We start from the raw sequence: 22756 nt of genomic DNA, 5'->3' as shown, positions 1-22756 counted from the left end.
AAAAAAAAGGTAGAAAAGTATGGTTCTTTAATAATCACACGAAACTGGTTCTCCTAGTTACAAACTGACCAACTTTTCCTAAACTCCGCAAGATTCCTGAGAACCAACTCATTTGAAAATGATGCGAATTTTCAACAAATGTGGCAGTTAAAAACGGACAAATGCTTTGTGTGGCACCTCTTGCTACTCAGTCCGAGTGTGGACGTTTTGTGCCATGACGGCACAGAAGAGCGCACAGACGGCCGCCAGCACTCTCCGTGGTCCACATTTCCAAAACTAGGGTATCCCAGTGGCCTGGATTCGGTTAGAACAGTGTCCGAACGGAAAGGGAGAACAGCTCGGCCACACCGCTAGGATGGGAGCTGGGGTTTTTGTTTTGTTGTTAATTCCTTATTTCGACTACCCCAATGTCTTTTTATTTGTTTTAATTTTAAAAGAGGATAAGGGCATGAATAACAAGTCTTCCAGTTTCCGCATGTTCCACCCCGCAGATCAAAAGGAGATGCATCTGTTCCTGTTCCCACTGCGAATATCAACCATCCCCAGGACCAGCAGCTGCCCCTCCCCCCACATCATCTAACCACCACCCCCCCCCCAGCCAGAAGTGCTCCTATGCAGGGGCAATCTATGCCAGACAAGATTGAGAACTGCCACCGATTCTTCAGCAAGCTTATGGCCCCGAGGAGACAGCGGGGATACCAGAAGCCGTACCACACAGCTGGCCTGACATTAACAAGGTGTCACTGTGATCTCTTCTCAGAACTAGATTTCTGAGGAGTGGCCCAAAGCACAGGGCTCCAGTGAGCCCGAGGAGCGACAGCCGTGAGTCAACACTCAGGCTGTGTCTGGTTACTCAGAGCAGCAAGGTGAGCCATCTCAAATACATACCAATCCATTTCAACAAACAGCTCCCCAACAGCCTAAACACCAAATGCTGAGGATAAAAAGATAAATAAGAATTGACTTCTGCCCTCCCTAACTTCAGACAAATAAAAAGTAATAATTGGAATACTGGGCAAAGTGTAATAAATTCCAGAAGCTGACAAAATAAAGACTGCATCATCTCATGTAATCCTCACAACTCTGTTAACAGCCATCAGTGTTCTCATTTTACAGATGAGGAAAATGAGGCTGACAAGGTTAAGTGAAGTGGGACTCGAGCCTCAGTCTGCCTGACCAGACTTGTATTCTTCACCACAATGCAACCTGCCTCTGTCTGCCGACCACATCCATCTCCAGGACTCTGCCTCCTGCCCTTTCACAGACTCTTTCACTGACTGAACTATCACTTCTCATGCTGTATTCCAGCACCATGAATCCTGGAGAGAACACACCGCCTCTGCCTTCCCGGAGCGCACAGGAGTCGGCCACAGTCCAAGCTGTAAGGAAGACGTGTGCGAGGTGCTGCGTTTGGAGGACAGACCACAGGCCTGAAGGGAACCCAGCAGGAACATCTAATCACATTCAGACAGGGTCAGAGAAGACTGATACCCTCAGGAAGTGTCATTTATACTGAAACCTGGAAATTAGCAGAAACGAGTTCCAGGCCAAACAATGACTCTCTGGCAGCTCTTCCGCAAGTCCTCTTCGGGCAGGGTCCTCTTCCCTCCTCACGAGACCTGTGTTCCCTGGTCGAGCTCTCCCACTCATGGCACGTCCAGCAATATAGAGGATGGTCCCCAAATGGCTTGTCACTCCAGATCTCTATTCAGAGCTCCAGGCCTGGACACCCAAACAGCCTCCTGGCCACCTGATTGGAAAGTTCCTAACATCCTCCAAATTCACATTTCAAAATCAGCTCATCACTCCCCTGTTCCCCCACCAAACCTGTTCACCCTCCTCTGGGCTCTGACTTGATGGTCAGCCCCAACAGCAGACACCCAGGAGTCATTCTTCTTCTTTTTTTTTTTTTTTAATTTAAATTCCAGTTAGTTAATATGCAGTGTAATATTAGTTTCAGGTGTACAATACAGTGATTCAACACTTCCATACAACACCTAGTGTTCATCACACGTACCCTCCTTAATCCCCAATCACCCATTTCACCCGCCCACCTCCCTTTACCCATGAGTCATTCTTAACTACTCCCTGCCCCTCACGTCCTGTCTGCTCAGCTTTATTAACAGCACCAGAATCCGTCCACATCTGTCCATCCCTATTACCACTCTTACTTTTGGCCACCAACACCTCTCACCTTGCACACTGCCATGACCACAGCCACACCACCACCATCTAGCCCCCAGTGCAGCCACTGGGCCCATCAATCCACTGTCCACACAGTTCAAGACCTCTGCAAAGCTCTCTCTGATCAACCCTCCCTCATGTATCCAACAATCTTTTACCTTGCCTCCTCCCCAACCAGTGACAAACTGGGGGCTGAGGCCATACCTGTATGTATTTTATTTTTATTTTTGTATTTAAATTCAATTAATTAACATATAGTGTATTATTAGTTTCAGAGGTAGAATTCAGTGATTCATCAGTTGCATAACACCCAGTGCTCATTACATCATGTGCCCTCCTAATGCCCATCACCCAGCTACCCCATCCCCCCAACCCACCTCCCCTCCAGCAACCCTCAGTTTCCTATGATTAAGAGTCTCTTATGTTTTGTCCCCCTCTTTGATTTCGTCTTGTCTCATTTTTCCCTCCCTTCCCCTATGGTCCTCTGTTTTGTATTTTTTAGTTTCAGATAGTAAACTGTCAATAAAAGTCTACTGAAAGAATGCATACAGAAAAACATACAAAGAGACAAATAATTCTTGATCCTGGTAATATTCCTAAGCATAGTTCTTGACAGATTTTTAAAAAACAGCTCTATTAAAAATTACTACCTAAGTATATGATTAGTGCCAAGTATTACTGAACTCTTGTCACATGTCTCACGGGCCTTGTGAGACACATTCTAGACCCATCAGTGGGGCAGGTGCATGTTCAAAGCCATACTTTAAATCTGAAGCCCTGTCATTGAAGATAGAGACTTGAAGCTAAATGAATCTACCCACGGTCCAGTTCTAGGGAGCTAGAAATCAAGACAGAATTTGTTTCCTGGAGCTGATTCCCAGGGCTGTTGGTTCCCCACTCCTGGCCAGAGGGCTTCAATCCCTCTGGAGCCAGCCTGACGAGCAGGCTCATTCCCCCTGAAAGTATGACCAGGTAAAAGCTTTTCTGCTAACCACAGCTCGACTCCACTAACTATACACTGTCTTTGGCGTACAAACAACAATTACTCTGACAAGAAAACACAAGCCAGGGAAGCAGACATGCAGTAAGAGGCGACCTGACAATCTCTGTCTGGACTCAAAGTAACAGACCATAGACTGAGCCGTTCCGGTACCTGGTCTTTGAGGACTCTGCTATTTACTCAACATGCAAATCAGTTCTCAGCCTTAATAAGTGTTAACTGCATACAGCTAGTTGGGAACTCTCAAAAACATTTCAGACTAAGCATCTATTATCCATGGGGCACTTGGGTGGCTCAGTCGGTTAAGTGTCTGCCTTCGGCTTAGGTCATGATCCCAGGGTCCTGGGATCAAGCCTCACATGGGACTCCCTGCTCAGCAGGGAGTCTGCTTCTCCCCATGCTTGTGCTCTCTCATTTGCACTCTCTCAAATAAATAATAAAATCTTTAAAAAAAAAAAAAGCGCATCTATTATCCACAAAAATATAGGACTAACAAACAACATAAATATATGATTTGCTGGAGATTTTCATACGTCCACTTTCATATGTCCTATGTAATTTATCTTTTTTTTTTTCCAAAGATTTTATTTATTTATTTGAGAGAGAATGAGATAGAGAGAGAACATGAGAGGGGGGAGGGTCAGAGGGAGAAGCAGACTCCCTGCCAAGCAGGAAGCCCGATGCGGGACTTGATCCCGGAACTCCAGGATCATGACCTGAGCCGAAGGCAGTCGCTTAACCAACTGAGCCACCCGCGCGTCCCCTATGTAATTTATCTTGACAATGATCCTGTAAAGTATTCTCATCCCCACTTTACAGATAAGGCCAATGAAGCTCCAAGAGGTTACGTGCCTGGGCTCATACAGCTGAACATGCGATGAAGCCAGAACTTTTTCTCAGGAGTTCCAACACCTGAGAAAGTTTTAACAAAAGTTTAGTACTTCTGGTTTTTACTTTGTTTTTGTGAAAGTTGTACTAAGACATAATTCAGGGGCACCTGGCTGGCTTAGGCAGTAAAGCATTGGACTCTTGATCTCGGGTTGTGAGCTGAAGCCCCATGCTGGGCATAGAGCCTACTTTAAAAAACAAACAAAAAACAAAGACAAATTCATACACCCTAAGGTCACCTATTTAAAGTGCACAATTCAGGGGCGCCTGGGTGGCTCAGTCGTTAAGCGGCTGCCTTCGGCTCAGGTCATGATCCTAGAGTCCTAGGATCAAGTCCCACATCGGGCTCCCTGTTCAGCGGGAAGTCTGCTTCTCCCTCTCCCACTCCCCCTGCTTGTATTCCCTCTCTCACTGTCTCTGTCAAATAAATAAATAAAATCTTTAAAAAAAGAAAGTGCAGAATTCAATGGTGTTTAGTATATTCAGAGTTGTACAACTATCACCACAATCAATTTTAGAATATTTTCATCATACCTAAAAGAAACATGGTACCCATTAGCATGGTACCCGTTAGCATTCTCCCTGACACCAACCCTCCGAACCCACTCCTAGCCCTAGGTAACTACCAATCTTAAACTTTTTTCCTGGGCGCCTGGGTGGCTCAGTTGGTTAAGCGACTGCCTTCGGCTCAGGTCATGATCCTGGAGTCCCTGGATCGAGTCCCGCATTGGGCTTCCTGCTCGGCAGGGAGTCTGCTTCTCCCTCTGACCCTCCCCTCTCTCCTGTGCTCTCTCTCATTCTCTCTCTCAAATAAATAAATAAAATCTTTAAAAAAAAAAACCTTTTTTCCTATTACAAAATAATACCATCAAGTATCCTTTCAACTGTAACAAGTGTTTAGGACAGGGAAACAAGAAACAACCTCTAATAGTGTATTACCCTAACAGCTAAGGAATACTTATTTACTCATGTGCCCATTCTAAATCCTTCCTTTCACATTTAGGCTGCTTTTTCCCCTTATCTCAGATTTTTTTTTTTTTTAAAGATTTTATTTATTTATTTGACAGAGCGAGACCGCAAGAGAGGGAACACATGCAGGGGGAGTGGGAGAGGGAGAAGCAGGCTTTCCGAGGAGCAGGGAGCCCGATGTGTGACTCGATCCCAAGGCCCTGGGATCATGACCGGAGGCGAAGGCAGACACTGAACGACTGAGCCACCCAGGCGCCTCGATTTTTTTTTTTTTAAAGGAAGAAAGTAACTGCTCACTAAGACTCAAATTAAATCCCTCACTCTGGTTTGACAGCTCATCATTTGTTGAATGGAAGTGAAAGTATTACTCATTCATGCTTCTTGACAAGAATTACTTTAACAGATGACTATTGGGGCATAAAGACCAAGAACAGAGTCAGCAACCACACTAAAGGCCTACCACAGCTCTCCACCTCAGCCATCCAAATCACTCTCCAGGAGAAATAAAAAAGAGCCTCAGAATGATGCTCCCACCAGCAAGCTTCTGAGGCCCCCTCCTGGGATGGCCACAATGCTCTATGAATCTACCCTGACTTCCACTAGGCCACACTCAGTGGCACTACAGCCCTGCCCTCAAGGAGCTTACAGTTCTGTTGGAGAAAGAAGACCCGTAGATGTGGAGCAATTATACATCAGTAGAGAATAGATGCTCAACTGTAGCAACCAAGAACCCAGAGCTATGTATGGACAGTCCGTACGATGTACAAAAAGAGAGGGAGAATGCCAGTTAGGCAAGACCAGAGAGCGCAGAGAGGCTAACATTGCTCCGGCCTTCTGAAGTGCTCCCTCGCCAGGTTCTTTTCCCACTAAACTCCTCCGCTCACTTTTCTTTCTCTATTTGGGTTTCCTCCATGACTTCATTTGAAACAGTTCTCAACAGGGGATGAGGGAAGAGATCATAGTCACCAGAAAAAATGCAGATTCCTACAGCAGGTGCCCCCCAACCCCCCCCTGCACCCTTCTCTGCCCCTAAGACATATCTGAATCTCTAAAGCAGGACTTGGGACAGTGTATTTTTTAAAAAGTTCCTCAAAGAAACAGTGTTTAAAAAGAAAAGAATTTCCTTGTGCAAATTAGGTTGGTTTTTTTTGTTTTTGTTTTTTTAAGCTTTTCTTTATTTGACACAGAGAGAGCGAAAGCAAGAGAGGGAACACAAGCAGGGGAGTGGGAGAGGGAGAAGCAGGCTTCCTGCTGAGCAGGGAGCCCAATGTGGGGCTCGATCCCCGGACCCCGGGATCATGACCTGAGCCGAAGGCAGACGCTTAATGACTGAGCCACCCAGGCACCCCAGGTTTTTTTTTTTTTTTAAAGATTTATTTATTTGAGGGGTGCCTGGGTGGCTCAGTCGGTTAAGCCTCTGCCTTCAGCTCAAGTCATGATCTTGGGGTCCTGGGATCAAGCCCTGCATCGGGCTCCCTGCTTGTTGCAGAGCCCTGCTTCTCCCTCTGCCTGCCACTCCCCGTGCTCTGTCAAATAAATAAAATCTTTAAAAAAAAAAAAAAAGACAACAATCTTAGGAGCTAGATACCATTATTATTCTTTTAAAGCATCTGGATTTTTTTTTTTTAGTTTTTAAAGATTTTATTCATTTATTTGACAGAGAGATAGAGAGCACAAGAAGGCAGAGTGGAGGGAGAGGGAGAAGGACAGGGAGAAGCAGGCTCTCCGCTGAGCAGGGAGCCCGATGCGGGACTCGATCCCAGGACCCAGGATCATGACCTGAGCTGAAGGCAGACATTTAACCGACTGAGCCACCCAGATGCCCCGATACTATTATTTTTATTGCCATTTCATAGATGAGGAAACCGAGGCTCAGAGAAGTTAAATACCCAGACCAAATCCATGCGGCAAGTAGCAGAGCTCTAATTCCAAAGCCATGCTCTTAACAAGCACATTACAAAAAACTAATGATGTAATGTATGGTGACTAACATAACATAATAAAATTTAAAAAAAAAACAAGCACATTACATTGCAAGTAAAGAGGGCAGCACTGGAATGTGTATGAGCGCTAGAGAGGCAGGTGGCAATTACAGGGCTGGCCGAAGCTCATCATTTTCAGCGAACTGATGGGACTAACAGCAGCTGCAAAAACACATGGCGTTGCCTTCTGTGCACCCCCCCCCACCCCACTACTATATAAATATTAGGTCAGCTGAATAGCTGGCGAGGAGCTAAAAGCTTCGGAGCAGGAGCTTCTCTGTGGCCTTGGAGCAGCAGGAACCAGGGGCAGATGAGAAGGCGCCTGCAGCCTCGCAAAGGGCCACGCTGACTTAATGGTAAAGCAGCAACCACAGAAAGCAGAAAACAATCCCGCACATCCTAGCAGCACCCCTTGGATTCTACTTTTCAGGACTTAGCTGCCTTGCACCACCCCCCATCAACGCCTTATATAAGGTATGAGACAGATGCTCCGACCACCTGGTCCCGACATGCCCATGCGCCTTTTGAGCTGCCTCTGTTGCCTGCCCACTACATCATCCCCGCCTCCCCACACTAGCACCCACTCTTACACTGCCCTTTCCAAGTCCTACACAGCCTTCAAAGGAGGCCAGATGCTGCCGTGGGCCCTCCGTGCACTCCTCCTTCCTAACCAGGCAGCACCCATCTGCTGACGTGCTGTCTCTCTAACAGGATGTGAGCCTCCTGCATGCACAGACTGTTTTTTCACATTCCTAATTCTAATGCAGAGCAAATGGTAGGTCCACGATCAAGAATTCTCCCAATTCAACTTACTATTAATAATAACAGCATCCAGCGGTTGTTGGGGACCCACTATGTGTCAGGTTCTGAACTGGGCAGACAGGGTTATTTCTTCGCAAGTGCAAAATAAGCCTGCAGGGAACATGGTCATCCAATGTTACAGCTGAGGAAAATAACTCTATGAGAGGTAAAATCACACTGGAAGTAGATCTCTAGAGATTAAAGCAAAACAGGAATTCAATTTTATGTCTAAAGAAAAGGTAGGAACACAGTGAGATTTTTCATTCCAAAACTGGGCTCACTCCCTTTAAAGTATCCTCAGGAATTTTAGAACTCTCTTAGCAAGAAAAGCAAAAAGCCCAGCAGCTCAGGACCATCGTCTGAAATTGGGGGTGGCAATCTGTCATAGGGAAAGGTAGACTGGGGTGCCTGGCTGGCTCAGTTGGTAGAGCACGTGACTCTTGAGCTGGGGGGTGTGAGTTGGAGCCCTACGTTGGGTGTAGAGATTACTTAAAAATAAATTTTTTTAAAAAGGGGGTGGGGAGGTAGACTTCAAAATATTTCACAACCGTGGCTAGGGCTTCCATACACAAGTCCTGCTTTTCTTGAGGCTGAAGACCCTCCCTTCCCCAAAAGCAAACAACTGAGGGCTAAGATGCCACCTCCAAAAGGCTGCTCCCCAAGTAATGTCTACAGGGAAAGATGAAGGACAGGGGCACAGGAGGGAAAAGTTATGATATTATTTTAGGAAAAGTATTTACATATGAAATTGAAACAGCATGGCCATGCAAGTGCCATTGAAATAAAAAGTTATTACTCCCAGAAGTAATTTGATTTTACTTACTCATATCTTAAGTCAATCACTGAACAGACATGATAAATGGACAAAATTTGGCCTATGACAGAGTCATTAGAAATGAGGGACAATGGGGGCACCTAACGGGCTCAGTCGATAGAACCTGCAACTCTTGATCTCAGGGTTGTGTGCTGAAGCCCCATGTTGGGGGCAGAGGTTACTTAAAAGGAAAAAAAAAAAAAAAGGAAATGAGGGAAGAGGGAAAACAGGGCCACAGAATGAAACTAGCAAAAGGTCAAAGGCCAAATGTTAACAATGAAAAAAGTCAACTAGTAAGTGTTCTCTTTAGGTTGGAATTTTAAATATAATCTTATCATTCTCAAATGTATAAAGGAACAAAGAAGAGAGGAAAAGAAACTTTTAGAGATAGTGAAAAATACTCTAAGAAAGAGTTACCACACAGTGAGCTTTCCTGGCATGATACCATGGCAACAACCACAACAACTAAATACTCCACTTTTGTTAATACCTTAGCTGGGAAAGATTTCTGTATTCTAAGATTATTGATTAAGCACTTTCTGAAACCATCCAAGTGGCCCTGACCCACAACTTCTGAATAATAACAACAGTAGCCCACATCTACTGAAGCCTAACCATGTGCCAAGTACTTTGCTAAGGATTTGCATAATCACATTTAATATGCATACATGTTCACATCTACCTATCAGATGATATTACTATTCTCATTTTCCAGGAAGAAATACAACCAAGGCTTAAAGGACTGGCCTTACTCACAGCTGTAACCAGTGGTTGTTTGCTCTCCCTAGAGCTGTGCCCCTGAAGGCACGTAGAGGGGACTAAGGAAAGGAGGAGGCCCTGTGGTCCTTCCAGCTCTTGAGCAGCTTCACTCCACTCCAGAGTCCCTGTCCATTTTTACCTCCCCCCTTCATCCTCCCAAAGCAATAGATTAGAGGTTATAAGATTCCAGTTCAACCCTACCTCCCAACCTATCTCAAGAGCTTTATTTTAAATGATTCATTAAACTGCAAACCCACTGTTCTTGTTGACTCCCAAAAACACATCAGAAGTCACAAGTGTAACTTATGAGACACTAAGCGTGGTTTCCTGGGGAAAAACAACTCAAAGTGTATGCTCTACTGGGACAGGTCGGCAGTACTACCTTCAAATACATCTTTACACATATATATTATGCTTGCAACCATATGAGATACAGACACAGACAAAGCAAGAACATCCTAAACAATGGACCTAATTGCTTAGGTTGAGGTAGCATAATTGATGGTAATTTTATTTTTCTAACCTCTGATGTTTGTAACTTTGCTATGTTGTCTTTTTTTAATATTGTCTTTATCATAAAAATAAGTATACATCTTTTAAGGTAATTAAAAAGAAGCTTTGGAGGCACCTGGGTGGCACAGCCAGTGGGCGTCCAACTCTTGGTTTTGGCTTGGGTTGTGATCTCGGGGTTATGGGATCCAGCCCCACATCGGGGTCCATACTCAGCAGGGAGTCTGCCTGGGTTTCTCTCTCCCTCTGCTCCTCCCTGCCTATGCAGGCACGCGCACACGCGCGCTGTCTCTAAAATAAATAAATCTTAAAAAAAAAAGCTTTGGTTGGGGCACCTGGGTGGCTTAGCTGGTTAAGCAACCGACTGGATTTGGCTCAGGTCATGATCTCAGGGTCGTGAGATTGAGATGTGCCGGGCATGGAGCCTGCTTAGGATTCTCTCTCCCTCTGCCCCTCCCCCATCAAAAATAAAGAAAATTAAAAATAAAAAAAAATTTTTTTTAAAGCTTTAGCCTCTGAAAATCCAATTCTCACTAAAGAACACTATTACACAGTGTGGAAGTATTCCAAGAACATCAAACATTCTGTTGAAGATGTTCAGAGAAAAATCTAGAACTTTAAATTTCTAAGTATGGATTGTCCTCAGCCTAAGATTTTGATGGCAGCCCTGGTTTTAACATCAGAGAGGGAAGTAGGGTGCAAAAGAGCATTGGGTTCTAAGACAGAGGGTGTTTGTATCAGGTTTGATCAGGCTGCAGGAAGTGTCTCGATATTGCCTCATGACATCTTCTGATGCTCCATCTGCAGAAGCTGAGTGGTATTGGAGAGGATCCAGGGAGATGCCGCAGGAAGCACATGCAGGAGAGAAAAAGCGGAAGCTTTGGAGAGATCATCAGGCTAAAGCCACAGCTAAGAAAGTGATCATTTTAGGAAGAACTTTTGATGTCCTTTCATCACTGTCAATGACCTCTAAGCTCCAAGAGAAAATTCTGCCATCAAAAAATTAGTTTGGAATGGAAAAAAGAGACTTTAAAAAAGTGATGGATCTAGAGTTTGCCTTTAAAGGTATTTTTTATTGCTAGGACTGAGCAAGGATATCTGTTTTAGGATAAGCCAATGTCTTCTAGTTATGGCTAAGTCATCAAAGTTAGTAATCCACAGCAGTGTTCCACCAAAAAATCATCTCAATCATTTCATCTGCTTTGTAGCCCCAACATCTAGAATAGTGCCTGGTACTAGCAGGTGCTAAGTAAGTATCTGCTGAATGAATTCCCTGTATCTCCAAGGGGCCCTGTATCCGCTCACAGTCACCTGGCGGAGAAAGTAACAAAAGCCAAGAAGGAAACTGCTACTAGAGACCATGAATGAGAAAACACTTTAGTGTGTGAACACCAGTCATGACTACATGCATGTTTCACTAATAATATTACCTGCATTCATAAATGTAAGGATGGAAGAACAGCGCCGGAATGAGACTGCCCAAATTTAAATCCTGGCACCACCTCTTGTTGGCTGTGACCCTGAGCAAGGTACTAACTTCACTGGGTCTCTCCACATCTAAACACTCAAAAGGAAGTAATAGTATCCACTGCATACGATAGTTGAAAGGATGAAATAAGTACAGTTCCTGGGACACAGAAGTGCCTAATAAATATTAGTAATTATTCACTGTATTATTTTGATATATACCCCAGCTTTTCTCTCTTGGAAAAACCAGATCATAGATCAGTTCACTTCTCTCCATGAAAAGATACAGCCTTAAATCAAGATTAGGCAATCAAATGCATTCTTTCCCCTGAGGGATAAATGAAAAGAAAAAATTGGCTCTTTAAATCTGGATTTTTTTTATCCTTCCTCAATCTTCATTTCTTTTCTTGCTTTTTCTTCCCACATCTACATAAAAACCTTTCCTAAGCTCCCGTGGGCCTAGCTTAGTCACAGGCACTGCTATCTCCAGGAGACAGTTCTTATCTCTGGACTGCAAAACTTCTGTGGCGCTGGGCAGGACATTTAACCTTGCAGGGCCTCGTTTCCATATCTGTATTACAGAGGAAGAGTACAGTGGTGGAGCAGATTATCTTTAAATTCTCTCCCAAATCTAAAAATCTATAAATAAGGGTGCCTGGCTGGCTCAGTTGGTAGAGCATGCGACTCTTGATCTCGAGGCTCAAGCCCCATGTTGGGTGTAAAGATTATAAATAAACTTAAAAAAAAAAAAATCACGGAGCACCTGGGTGGCTCAGCTGGTTAAGCACCTGACTCTTGATTTCAGGTCGGGTCATGACCTCAGGGTCATGAGATCAAGCCCTGGGTCGGGCTCCACACTGGGGTGTGCAGTCCGCTTGAGATTCTCTCTCCCTCTGCCCATCCCTCCACCCTCTGTCTCACGTGCGTGCTCGCTCTCTCAAAATAAATAAAATCCTTAAAAAAAAAAAAATCACACTTTCTTTGGTTTTTTATGCTACCTAACATCTCCCTATCACAGTGTTTCTGTTGTGGAAAATGGGTCTAATTTAAAATGACATTATAGGTTAACAACAGACATGGAAAGACATTTACAATATAGATTTCTGGTGAAAAGGTAGATTACAAATAATATGATCAGCAATATTAAACCCATTTTAGAAAAAACATATGCATACACCTACACACATATCTGACAAGGTATACTCTGAGTTGCTTATAATTTTTCTTTAAAAAATTCTTTGCGGGGCGCCTGGGTGGCTCAATCGGTTAAGTGGTTGCCTTCGGCTCAGGTCATGGTCCCAGGGTCCTGGGATCAAGCCCAGTGTCGGGCTCCCTGCTCGGCGGGGAGCCTGCTTCTCCCTCTCCCTGCCTCTCTGCCTACTTGTGCTCTTTATCTATCAAATAAATATAAAATCTTTTAAAAAATAAAATAAAAAATTCTTTGCAAATCTATATTTTCTCATTTTTCTATAATGAACACTTACAGCTTCTGAAATAATAATCAGGTGTTTTATTTAGCAAGAAAAATGGATCTGGCTTCCAAACTATAACCAAATGCCTCCTTGAAGGGGAGCTAGGCACCCAGTGGTTCCCTTGCACAGAGGCACAAGGTCCTTTCCATTGTTTGTCTGGGACTAACCTGGGGTGGTGACGCTGAGATGTTTCTAGGTACCAGCCATCTGGTACCACCAAGAATGACCCAGCTCTCTCCCTCCCATTCACCTCAATTTCCAGAGCCACTGGCTTCCCCCTTACAAGCTCTACTGATTTGTAACCCTGGGTAGAGTTCACAAAACATGACCAAAGGTCCTAAACTACAGTTCAGGATTTTAAGGTTCACATTCACTGACTTAGAATCAATGACAGATGTCAATCCTTTCTAATCACAAGAAAAAAAATAAGCCATCATATTTAAAAGCATCATCTTCAACTATTTTATCCAGTAAAGCGCTACTGTTTTTAACACAAAGTGCTGACTCTTGACAGATTCTGGCATACTGAAGAAAGCCACTGTTGAGCCTTCCAAGATCTGATCAGCCAACAAGTTATCACCAGGCACAGGTATCACCACATCATAAGGCGTGAGGATTGTTCTGGCAGCTCAGTTACCTACCAGCAGAAAGGTGCCTGAGAAACCTGCGATTTCCCAGCTAACAAAAGCAAAGCGCATGAAGAGAAATGAGAGGAAGACATACACCAAATGCAGTAAAGATGAAAGCAATATGAAGGAAAGGAGTAGAAACCTAATGGCAGTCCAGAAAAGTGTTCTGAGGGACTCCTCCTCCTGAGTGAGCCAAGAGGTTACCAGACACAGTATTCTCAGAGGTATATAAGCTACTCCGCAAAGCTGCTCACGTCAATTTCCAATAATATGATATCTAGCAAAAGCTATACATTTAAAAACAAATTGCTTTCTTGGGGCGCCTGGGTGGCTCTGTTGATTAAGCGACTGCCTTCGGCTCAGGTCATGATCCTGGAGTCCCGGGATCGAGTCCCACATAGGGCTCCCTGCTCGGCGGGGAGCCTGCTTCTCCCTCTGACCCTCCCCCATCTCGTGCTCTCTCTCTCTGTCTCATTCTCTCTCTCAAATAAATAAAATCTTTAAAAAATAAAAACAAATTGCTTTCTCACCCGCTCATACCTTTATCTTTTAAAAACTGTAAGCAATTTAGGTCAGAGCCCTTCCCTCCGTTCAAAATATTTTTAGAGACAGATTACAACAAAGAAACATAGTGTCTACACAGCACTATTTCACTGCAAGAAAACAAAACTGCCAACTATAAGGATCCGAAAAATGTGATCATTTTGGGACTGAACCACTCCCCTTCCCTAATTATCCCTCAAAGGAAATATATCAGGCACTGTGGGCAAAGAGGGAAAACATGTCTAATTACAACATGTGCACTTGGTGGATGAAAAATTTGAACATTCTTGAACTGTGGCCACATTTCAGAAGACTTTCCATTTGTAGTTTAATCTCACTGAAGAGGAAAGGTTAAAGATCAGTTGTGTTTCAGCAAGGGCTCAATCAAAAAGACACAAAGAGAAACCGACATTACGTACCCACCATACAAGGGAAGCCTGCTGAAAATGCAAGATGACCCTGACTCCTTATCAAGGATCTAAGGAGGAAGTGGTTTTTATTTTCAAATTAGGACTAAAAATAAAACCTATTTCAAAAGTATTCTCAACTAGAGAAAACACAAATTTGAAGATGTGTGTATAAAGGCTTCTGGCCTCAGGTGGTGTTATAGAAGCAGTCCCTGATCAAGACCGCTCATCCACAGCTCACCTGCCTTTGCTTTACAGGGGTGGGAAGACAGCTGAAGACAATGAGTTTGATAGTACTCCTGCACATTGCTGCTTAAAGTACTGGGAAGAGGAGCAGGAAAAACCTTCAGGAATCCAAAATAAGAATGCATTTCATTAGGTACCTGGGTTGGAATTATTGCTCAAGAAGTCCTCAGGATGGCCTACAAGCTATGACCTCTCTAACCTGGTTTCCTGCGACTCTCCCCCTCACCTACTAGGCTTCTTCAGGGCTTTTTTTTTTTTTTTTTAAAGATTTTATTTTTGGGCGCCTGGGTGGCTCAGTTGGTTAAGCGACTGCCTTTGGCTCAGGTCATGATCCTGGAGTCCCAGGATCGAGTCCCGCATCGGGCTTCCTGCTCGGCAGGGAGTCTGCTTCTCCCTCTGACCCTCCCCTCTCTCCTGTGCTCTCTCTCATTCTCTCTCTCAAATAAATAAATAAAATCTTTTAAAAAAATTAAAAAAAAAAGATTTTATTTTTATTTATTTGAGAGAATGAGACAGAGAGCATGAGAGGGAGGAGGGTCAGAGGGAGAAGCAGACCCCCTGCTGAGCAGGGAGCCCGATGCGGGACTCGATCCCGGGACTCCAAGATCATGACCTGAGCCGAAGGCAGTCGCTTAATCAACAGCCACCCAGGCGCCCCAGGGCTGACTTTCTTGATGCGCCCCCAACACTCCAGACTTCCCTCTACCAGCACTACTCTTCCCTCAGACCCCAAACACCCTTCAAATCTGCTCAAATGCCACTGTGGCAAGGAGGAAAATGGTGCCTTTCCTTTTCCCCTGATACTTATCACCTTCTAATATAACCATGTAATTTACTTATATTTTACTTATTGTTCACTCCATTCTCCCTCAAATACGCGCCAGGAGAGCAGGGATCTTTGTTTTGTTCACGATGTATATATCCCAAGAGTTCAGAACAGTGAAGGAGCTGTTTTAATGAATATTTTATGAATGAATGAACTGAACAGTAAAACTCCAGGGGAAGGCAAGAGGGGGTGAAATGAAAAGGGGAAGAAATGACAGGAGAACTCTCAAGGGAGAAAGCTGCACTGCTTGCTGATGGGAGGCGGGAGGCGGTGCACGGTATCCCGCCCCGGCATCAAGCAGCAGGCGAGCTCAGAAGACCTCAACTGAGAAATTCCAGGGGCAGGGCAGACCCACCCAGGCGGCGGGCTCTGGGCAGGTCCCCACGGGGGTCCGGAGCGCGCAGCCCTTCCCCTCCCGCGGTGCCCAGGACCCCAGCTCCACGCCAAGGTAGGCAGGGGCGGCCCGGGCCGCAGCACCTTCCCGGCTCGGGCCCCTCCACCTAGTCGCCGGCGACCGGGCCCGGCGCTCCGGCACCTGCCTGCCCGCGCCGGAGGTCCCCACCTCAGCCCGCGCGAGCTCCCAGCGCGCCCCCGAGGGCCTCACCCCGCCCGGCTCCCCTCCCGCACACGCACAGGAAGCGCCCGCGGCCCTCCCAGCAGCGGGGAGGGGGCTCCCGGCGCCCCTCACCCCGGCAGCTCCAGCCCGACGCCCCGCCCGCACGGCGCCCCCTCACCTCAGGGCGCACGTACGACACGAAGGAGGGCTTGGGCACCTTGGTGCCGCCGCCACCGCCGACTACCCCTTTCCCCAGCATACCGCCGCCCTAGGAAGCAGCGACGCGCGGGACCAGAGGCGTCCGCTCGGGATCGGCAGCGGCGGCGGCCACCAGCACTGGCGGCTGGGGCTCCGCCCATCCCCCGGGCCGCCCCGGCCGCGGCGACGCCCGCATCCGGCTCCGCCGCTGACACCGCTCGCCCCGCCCACTCCGCGCGCGGGCCCTGGGAGTCGGGAGCCCGCGGCCGAGACCACGCCCCCTCCGCTCGCGGCAGGCGGGTCCGACGGGCGAGATTCGCCTCCGGAGATAGGCTCCACTCCGGCAAAGCCCGCCTCATCCTTCCTCTGATTGGGCAGATGGCGCTGCCGGCCTAGCCCCACGCCAAGCTACTTCTTGAATGAACCTGGAGAGATGTTTCCTCTGACCAATCCAAAGAGCGTTCTTTCCGGACGCCCCGGAGATTGGATAGCAAGAATGTCGCTGTCGTCCAGCGATCCTACGGTCCCAAAGTTGTGAGCAGTGGTTCATTGCGGTCAATCTCTTCCCCTTGCTGTTTTGGTTTAAAACTTTGAAAAGTGTGGTTGTATCGAAATCCTCCGAATGAGTTCCAGATTGACGTCCAGGTTTATTAATTTTAAATGCAGGCAAAGATGAGACAAATCATTGTTTGTTTTTATTTATTTGGCAGAGTGAGACACAGCGAGAGAGGGAACACAAGCAGGGGGGAGTGGGAGAGGGAGAAGCAGGCTTCCTGCTTAGCTGGGAGCCCCATGCGGGGCTCGATCCCAGGACCCTGGGACCATGACCTGAGCTGAAGGGAGACGCTTAACAACTGAGCCACCCAGGCGTCCCGAGACAAATCACTGTTAACAGGCACTTAGGAACAGGTTTGAATGTTTGACCATAAAAGGCCTGTCGACCTCATTTTTCCACTGTTTTTTTTGTTTCTTTGTGTTATATCAGAATAGTAAAAGCCCTTAAGAGACTTACCCACTTTTCTAAGTTACCGATAAAATCCTCATTTTTAGTGAAAATTGCAAAGGAAATTCATTTTAATTTCACATTTGGTGCCAGGCATTGTGTTAGACACAAGTGAATAAGACAGGACCCCGCTCTCGAGAAAGTGAGTCCAGTGTAAAAAAACGAATAAATATTTGCAGTTGATTTGTTTGGTGTCAGGCACTGTGACTAATGCTCTTTACCCTCTTCATCTCCATGAGCATCCCTCCCCAAAGCCAAATAAACATAAAATCTAAGTGGAAACCAATGTGCTTACTTTTGCAAACTTAGTTTCAGGACAAGTCCTGTAGCCGCATTTCCAGTTAGATGGAAGCCTATCAGTAATGGCGGCCCTGGAGCCACAGTTAAGTAGCATTATCCTGGTTTTTCAGGGGAGACAATAGATGCAAGTAATTTGCCCGGGTCTCACAACTATTCACTGACAGAGCTAGGATTCCAAGCCACGTTTGTCTGATTCCAAAGCCCCAATTCTTAACATTGTGATTATGCAAATTAGGAGAGAGGATAATTGAAAGCCATCAATTCTGTTTGAGAAGGCCAAGTCAGGCTTCATAAAGAAAGACACTCTTCAGGGAGGTGTTGAGGAATGAAGTTATTTGTTCAGACTAAAATATCAGTTTCTTTTACAGCCGTTTTTACTTTCAAAGTGAAGTGACAGGGCAAATTTTTACTTTCTTACTTTTCAAAGAACTTTGGGATTTCCATGGTCTTCCACCAAGGTATGTTAGCTTGGGTACTTATGGCCAGGGTTGGCTTCTTGGACATGCAACTAGTGCAGTCATGCAGGGCTGGCACTTAGAAGTGTTTGGGGTTTAATGCTCAGCAGTTGCAACCTTGAAATTCTTAATCGTTTTATCTTGAATTTATGTTTTTTAAGTGAAGTTTGATGGGCCGATGGAACAAGCCCAGGGGTCTTGGAGCCTTATTTCCTACACAGTCCCGCCTCACATCCTCTCCCCACTTCTCTGGTGCTCACTCCCCTAGCACCTTGCCCCCCCCCCCCCCCCCCAGCCAATACCATGACTGCTGCTGGGGCAGCAAGCTCATTGCTAGGAAGGAGTGAGAAGGTAATCCTGCATTCCACCATCTGCATCCACCTCTCATCCCCATGGGTGCCTGGACACTGGGAGATGATTGGGGTCAGACACAGCCCCCACCCCCCCCCTTCCTGTGTCTTTGGGTGAGGTAAACAACCATCCTTGCTCGAGACTGGAAGGAACATGGCTACTGGTGGGAACCTCTTGCCCATCCCCATGCAGATACCAAATGTGGCCAGGCAGAGCAGTTCTAACCCCTTGGGGATCGCACAGACACTGTGGGAATGGTAGTTGACTTCCCTGCCCCTGGCCAGGACCCCACATTTCCATTTTGCACTGATCTCTGCAAATTATGTAGCTGGCCCTGCCTATGCCCTTTATTATCTGTGTCTTTGAGCAAGGTACTTCGTCTCTCAGTGCCTCTGTTTCTATGTAGGATGATGGCAACGGCAGTGATAATTATCTCCCGGTGGTTGGGGATTATTCTGAAGCCTAAAGATGATCCAGGTGATGCCCAGTAAGCAACAAGAACTAAATAGGTAACAGCTGTCTTGGTACAATCCTACCAAGCAGGACATAATTTAACTGCCCCCCCCACCCCACCCCCCCGCACCACAGAAAGAGAAGCAAAGTGACTTCTCCCAATAACCAGCTGTGGAACTTTGTTTAACAAAGAATTTTTGTTTTTTGCTTGTTTTTGTTTTTAATTTCTAGTCCAATCCTGGGACTAGAAATAACAGCTTTTATTTTTAATCGACTGCACCAAATTTCCCTGTCTTCAAGCCATCCTGCATTATGATAATTACTTGATCCTACTCTTCAACATCCATTTATGGTCAAATTGGTTTGCAGTGTGATAATTCTGGACACTTGACACAACCACTGCATTCATACACCCTCAGGAAACTATAGCCAGCAAGCAAGGAAAGATTTTAGAGAGTGAAAGGCTGGCTGCTTCCAGGAGCAGTTTAGACTCAGTGATGAAAACCCACACTTCTTTTTTTTTTTTTAAGTAGGATCTATGCCCAGTGTGGGGTTCGAACTCACAACCCTGAAATCAAGAGTCACGTCCTCCACTGACTGAGCCAGCCAGGTGCCTCATAAAAAAAATAATACTTTAAGAAGCAGTAAGGGAATGAGGACAGAGAATAAACTAACATCTGTTTCCATCTTGCTCTTAAGGTTTTCCAGCTATCAGCATATTTTCACTTAATCTTTAGGGTGTGGGTCAGATCTCCTTGGGAGAGCCTCTCCCAACTGATTGAAAAATTCCTGTCATGCTGAGGTCAAATAATTCTCCATCTATTAATAAACACAGATGGAAGTCCTTAGACCTTGAAATTTTTTTTTTTTTTTTTTAAGATTTTATTTATTTATTTGACAGAGAGACACAGCGAGAGAGGGAACACAAGCAGGGGGAGTGGGAGAGGGAGAAGCAGGCTTCCTGCCGAGCAGGGAGCCCGATGCGGGGCTCGATCCCAGGACCCTGGGATCATGACCTGAGCCGAAGGCAGACGCTTAACGACTGAGCCACCCAGGCGCCCCAGACCTTGAAATATTTTAATTTACACACAGTAGTTTAAAGTCACCCTTTTCTCCTAATGCTGCCCTAAGCTTTCTTGGAGAATTATAAATAGGAACAAATCTTAGCTCGCATAGAAACAAGGGCCAGACCAAAGGCAGAGCTTCCCCCAGACAAGTGAAACCTACAGCATACTCCAAAATAGGGGAAAATGTTTTCCTCTGGTGGAGAGTTAAGCCTAGCCGCATTCGCATTACTCCTCTTTGGAGTCACTTGAGGCAGCCTATCTGTGGGGGTTATTCATCTTTATCTGGTGTGGGCGCATAGTAGGAATTCAATCAATATTTGCACCTAAGTGAGTGAAATGTTATCAGATGAAAAGCAGCCTGGGCAGCAATTGATTATTAGGTAGGGGAAACGAGTTCAAATATATATCTTATGTATTCTGTTGTATTACATATATATAATTTTCAAGGACTAAGATGCACATGTTATTTAATGGCCACATGCCCACTTCAATTTTAGCAAATGGTCTGGATCCAAAGATCTACCCTCTTCTTTCACTGAAAATAGAAAATTCCTTAGCCTCTTTCTGCAGCCAAGGCCCTTTCAACCTTCCTCTGAGGATGGTGAGTAATAGATCTGGATTAAGAGGCATTTGGATCGTTCTCAATCTTGTGGCGCTACAATATGAGGGCCTGCTGGGGAGACTCAGAAATTGTAAACAAAGATGTTCTGGTAATTTTTTCCCCCCACAAAACACGCAACTTAAGATGACCACGTGGTAGGGGGGCTTGATGAGCCTACTCTATGATCTGTATTCTCATCACAACGCAAGTTAATGGCCTGATTGGTTTTTTCATTAAATAAAGATTTACTCATGGCTCACTTTGATTTGTCTCCCAGCCTCTTCCCATAAGACTCAGTCTTGATCTCAAGGTCATGGGATCCCACTCCCAGCATTGGGCTCCAAGCACCTGGCTCCAACAATTAATAGGTGTGGGACTTTTAATTAAGCATTTATATTCTTAGGTCTCAATTTTTTCACTGATATAATGAGGGTCATGGAGGAGCCTGACTCTTGATCTCGGGGTCATGAATTGAGCCCCACACTGGGTGCAGAGATTACTAAATAAACTTAAACAATATTTAAACTGAGGGTTATGAGGATTATAAAGGCATCTACCTCATAGGATTGCTGTGAGGATTAAATAAGTTAATGAATATACAGTGTTTAGAGTGTTGTTACATAAGGTGTGAGAACCATAGGATATTCAGTGATCAAAGCAAGGGGCAGAACAGTAGGCAGAGTAGGCTACCATTAGTATAAAAAGTAGAAATAAAGACTGCATATACCAGGGCGCCTGGGTGGCTCAGTCGTTAAGCGGCTGCCTTCGGCTCAGGTCATGATCCCAGGGTCCTGGGATCAAGCTCTGCATCAGGCTCCCTGCTCAGTGGGGAGCCTGCTTCTCCCTCTGCCTGCTGCTCCCCCTGCTTGTGCGCGTGCTCTCTCTCTCTGTGTGTGTCAAATAAATAAAAATCTTAAAAAAACGAACTAAAAAAAAAAGACTGCATATATCTAGGTCCTTATATTTGCATAGAACACCTTTGGATAGATATAAAGGGGACTATGACATTAATTGCTTTCAGAGGGGGAACTTGGTGTTTGGAAGAAAGATTGAAAGAAGAGTTTTCACTGCATACTCTTTTTTTTAAAAGATTATTTATTTTAGAGAGAAAGCATGAGCAGGGGGAGGAGCATAGGGAGAGGGAGAGTGAGAATCCTCAAGCACACTCCACGTAAGCGTGGAGCCCGACGTGGGGCTCAATTCCAAGACCCTGAGATCATGACCTGAGCCGAAATCAAGAGATGGCCCTTAACCACCTGAGCCACCCGGTCGCCCCTCACTGTATTCTCTTTTATACCTCTGGATTTTAAACCATCAGAATTATTACCTAGCTCAACAACAAATTAATTTAAAATTACACACAAACTCACATACAGAATTATCTCCTATAGTTTTTTTTAATTGGGGTGAAAGTCCCATGACATAAAATTTGCCATTTTAAAGTGAACAATTAAAATACATTTAATTTAAAAGCAAGAGCCTTTTACAAGACATTGTCGTTTTCTGTCTCTGCTTGTCTTGGCATTAGTTCCCAAATCCACCCACCAAGGTCTAACCCCAATGTCACCACCTCTTTGGCATCTTCCTTGGAGACTGTTGGAACCAGTCTAGAGCTCTTCTGAATCCCTAGCATCCAGTATCTGTATGCTGCATTGGCCCATGAACTGGAATATGTCTTGGCATCACTGCAAAAGGGCCTCCTCACCTTTGTCTTCTCCTAGAGCTATCCTGGGAGCTTCTCGCAGTCAGAGGAGGCCCTCCTGAGCATCTTGGCATTTCCTACAGTGCTATCCTTGGTGCTTTGAAGAGAGTATCAGATTGATGGAAAGCCTTCAGAACCTGCCTGAGCCCTGGAGGCCTCTGGGACAAGGAAACTGTGCCCTCTACGGGACTATCTAGGAAGTGCTGAGCAAGGAAGGCCTCGGTCTCCCCCACTCTCCAAAAGTTCCTGTTACACCACTCCGCCTTAAGAAAGACCCCCATTAGTACCTGTTTTTGCCAATGAAAAAAAAGAAGAAATCTGAAGACAATTCTTGCTTTTAACAAAATGGTAATTGCTTCTTTGCTTACGCCATTTCGGCTTAGAATAGGCTTCATAGGAACGCTCTACTTTCCGACAGCTGGGGAAACCTGTATTCACAGCGCAGGCGGGGGTGGTCCCTCAGCTCCGGCGTGGGATCCAGGAAAATGAAGGAGGCGCGGCGGCTGGGCCCATTCCCTCTCCGTGCTCCTTCACCAGGCCTCCCGTGGGCTCACCGGGTGCACAAGCAGACGG

General features: G+C 45.6%; 1 protein-coding gene across 2 annotated transcripts in view; it reads right to left on the bottom strand.

Moving 5' to 3' along the window:
- Nucleotides 1-16464, bottom strand: part of MTMR12 (myotubularin related protein 12) — a 69747-nt gene extending 53283 nt beyond the window's left edge. For both annotated transcript variants that reach the window (XM_064596810.1, XM_064596811.1), the window contains exon 1: nt 16232-16464. In XM_064596810.1, coding sequence (XP_064452880.1) covers nt 16232-16312 — 81 coding nt within the window. In that variant the 5' untranslated portion in view covers nt 16313-16464. The remainder of the gene's footprint in view (nt 1-16231) is intronic.
- Between the last annotated feature and the right edge of the window lie 6292 nt (nt 16465-22756).

The sequence above is a fragment of the Mirounga angustirostris genome, unplaced genomic scaffold (assembly GCF_029215605.1).
Source record: "Mirounga angustirostris isolate CCGP_5_RB_7025 unplaced genomic scaffold, mMirAng1.0.hap1 SCAF_7, whole genome shotgun sequence".
Taxonomy (NCBI): Eukaryota; Metazoa; Chordata; class Mammalia; order Carnivora; family Phocidae; genus Mirounga; species Mirounga angustirostris.
The sequence above is the reverse complement of the archived record's forward strand: the minus strand, read 5'-3'. Positions and strand labels throughout refer to the sequence as shown.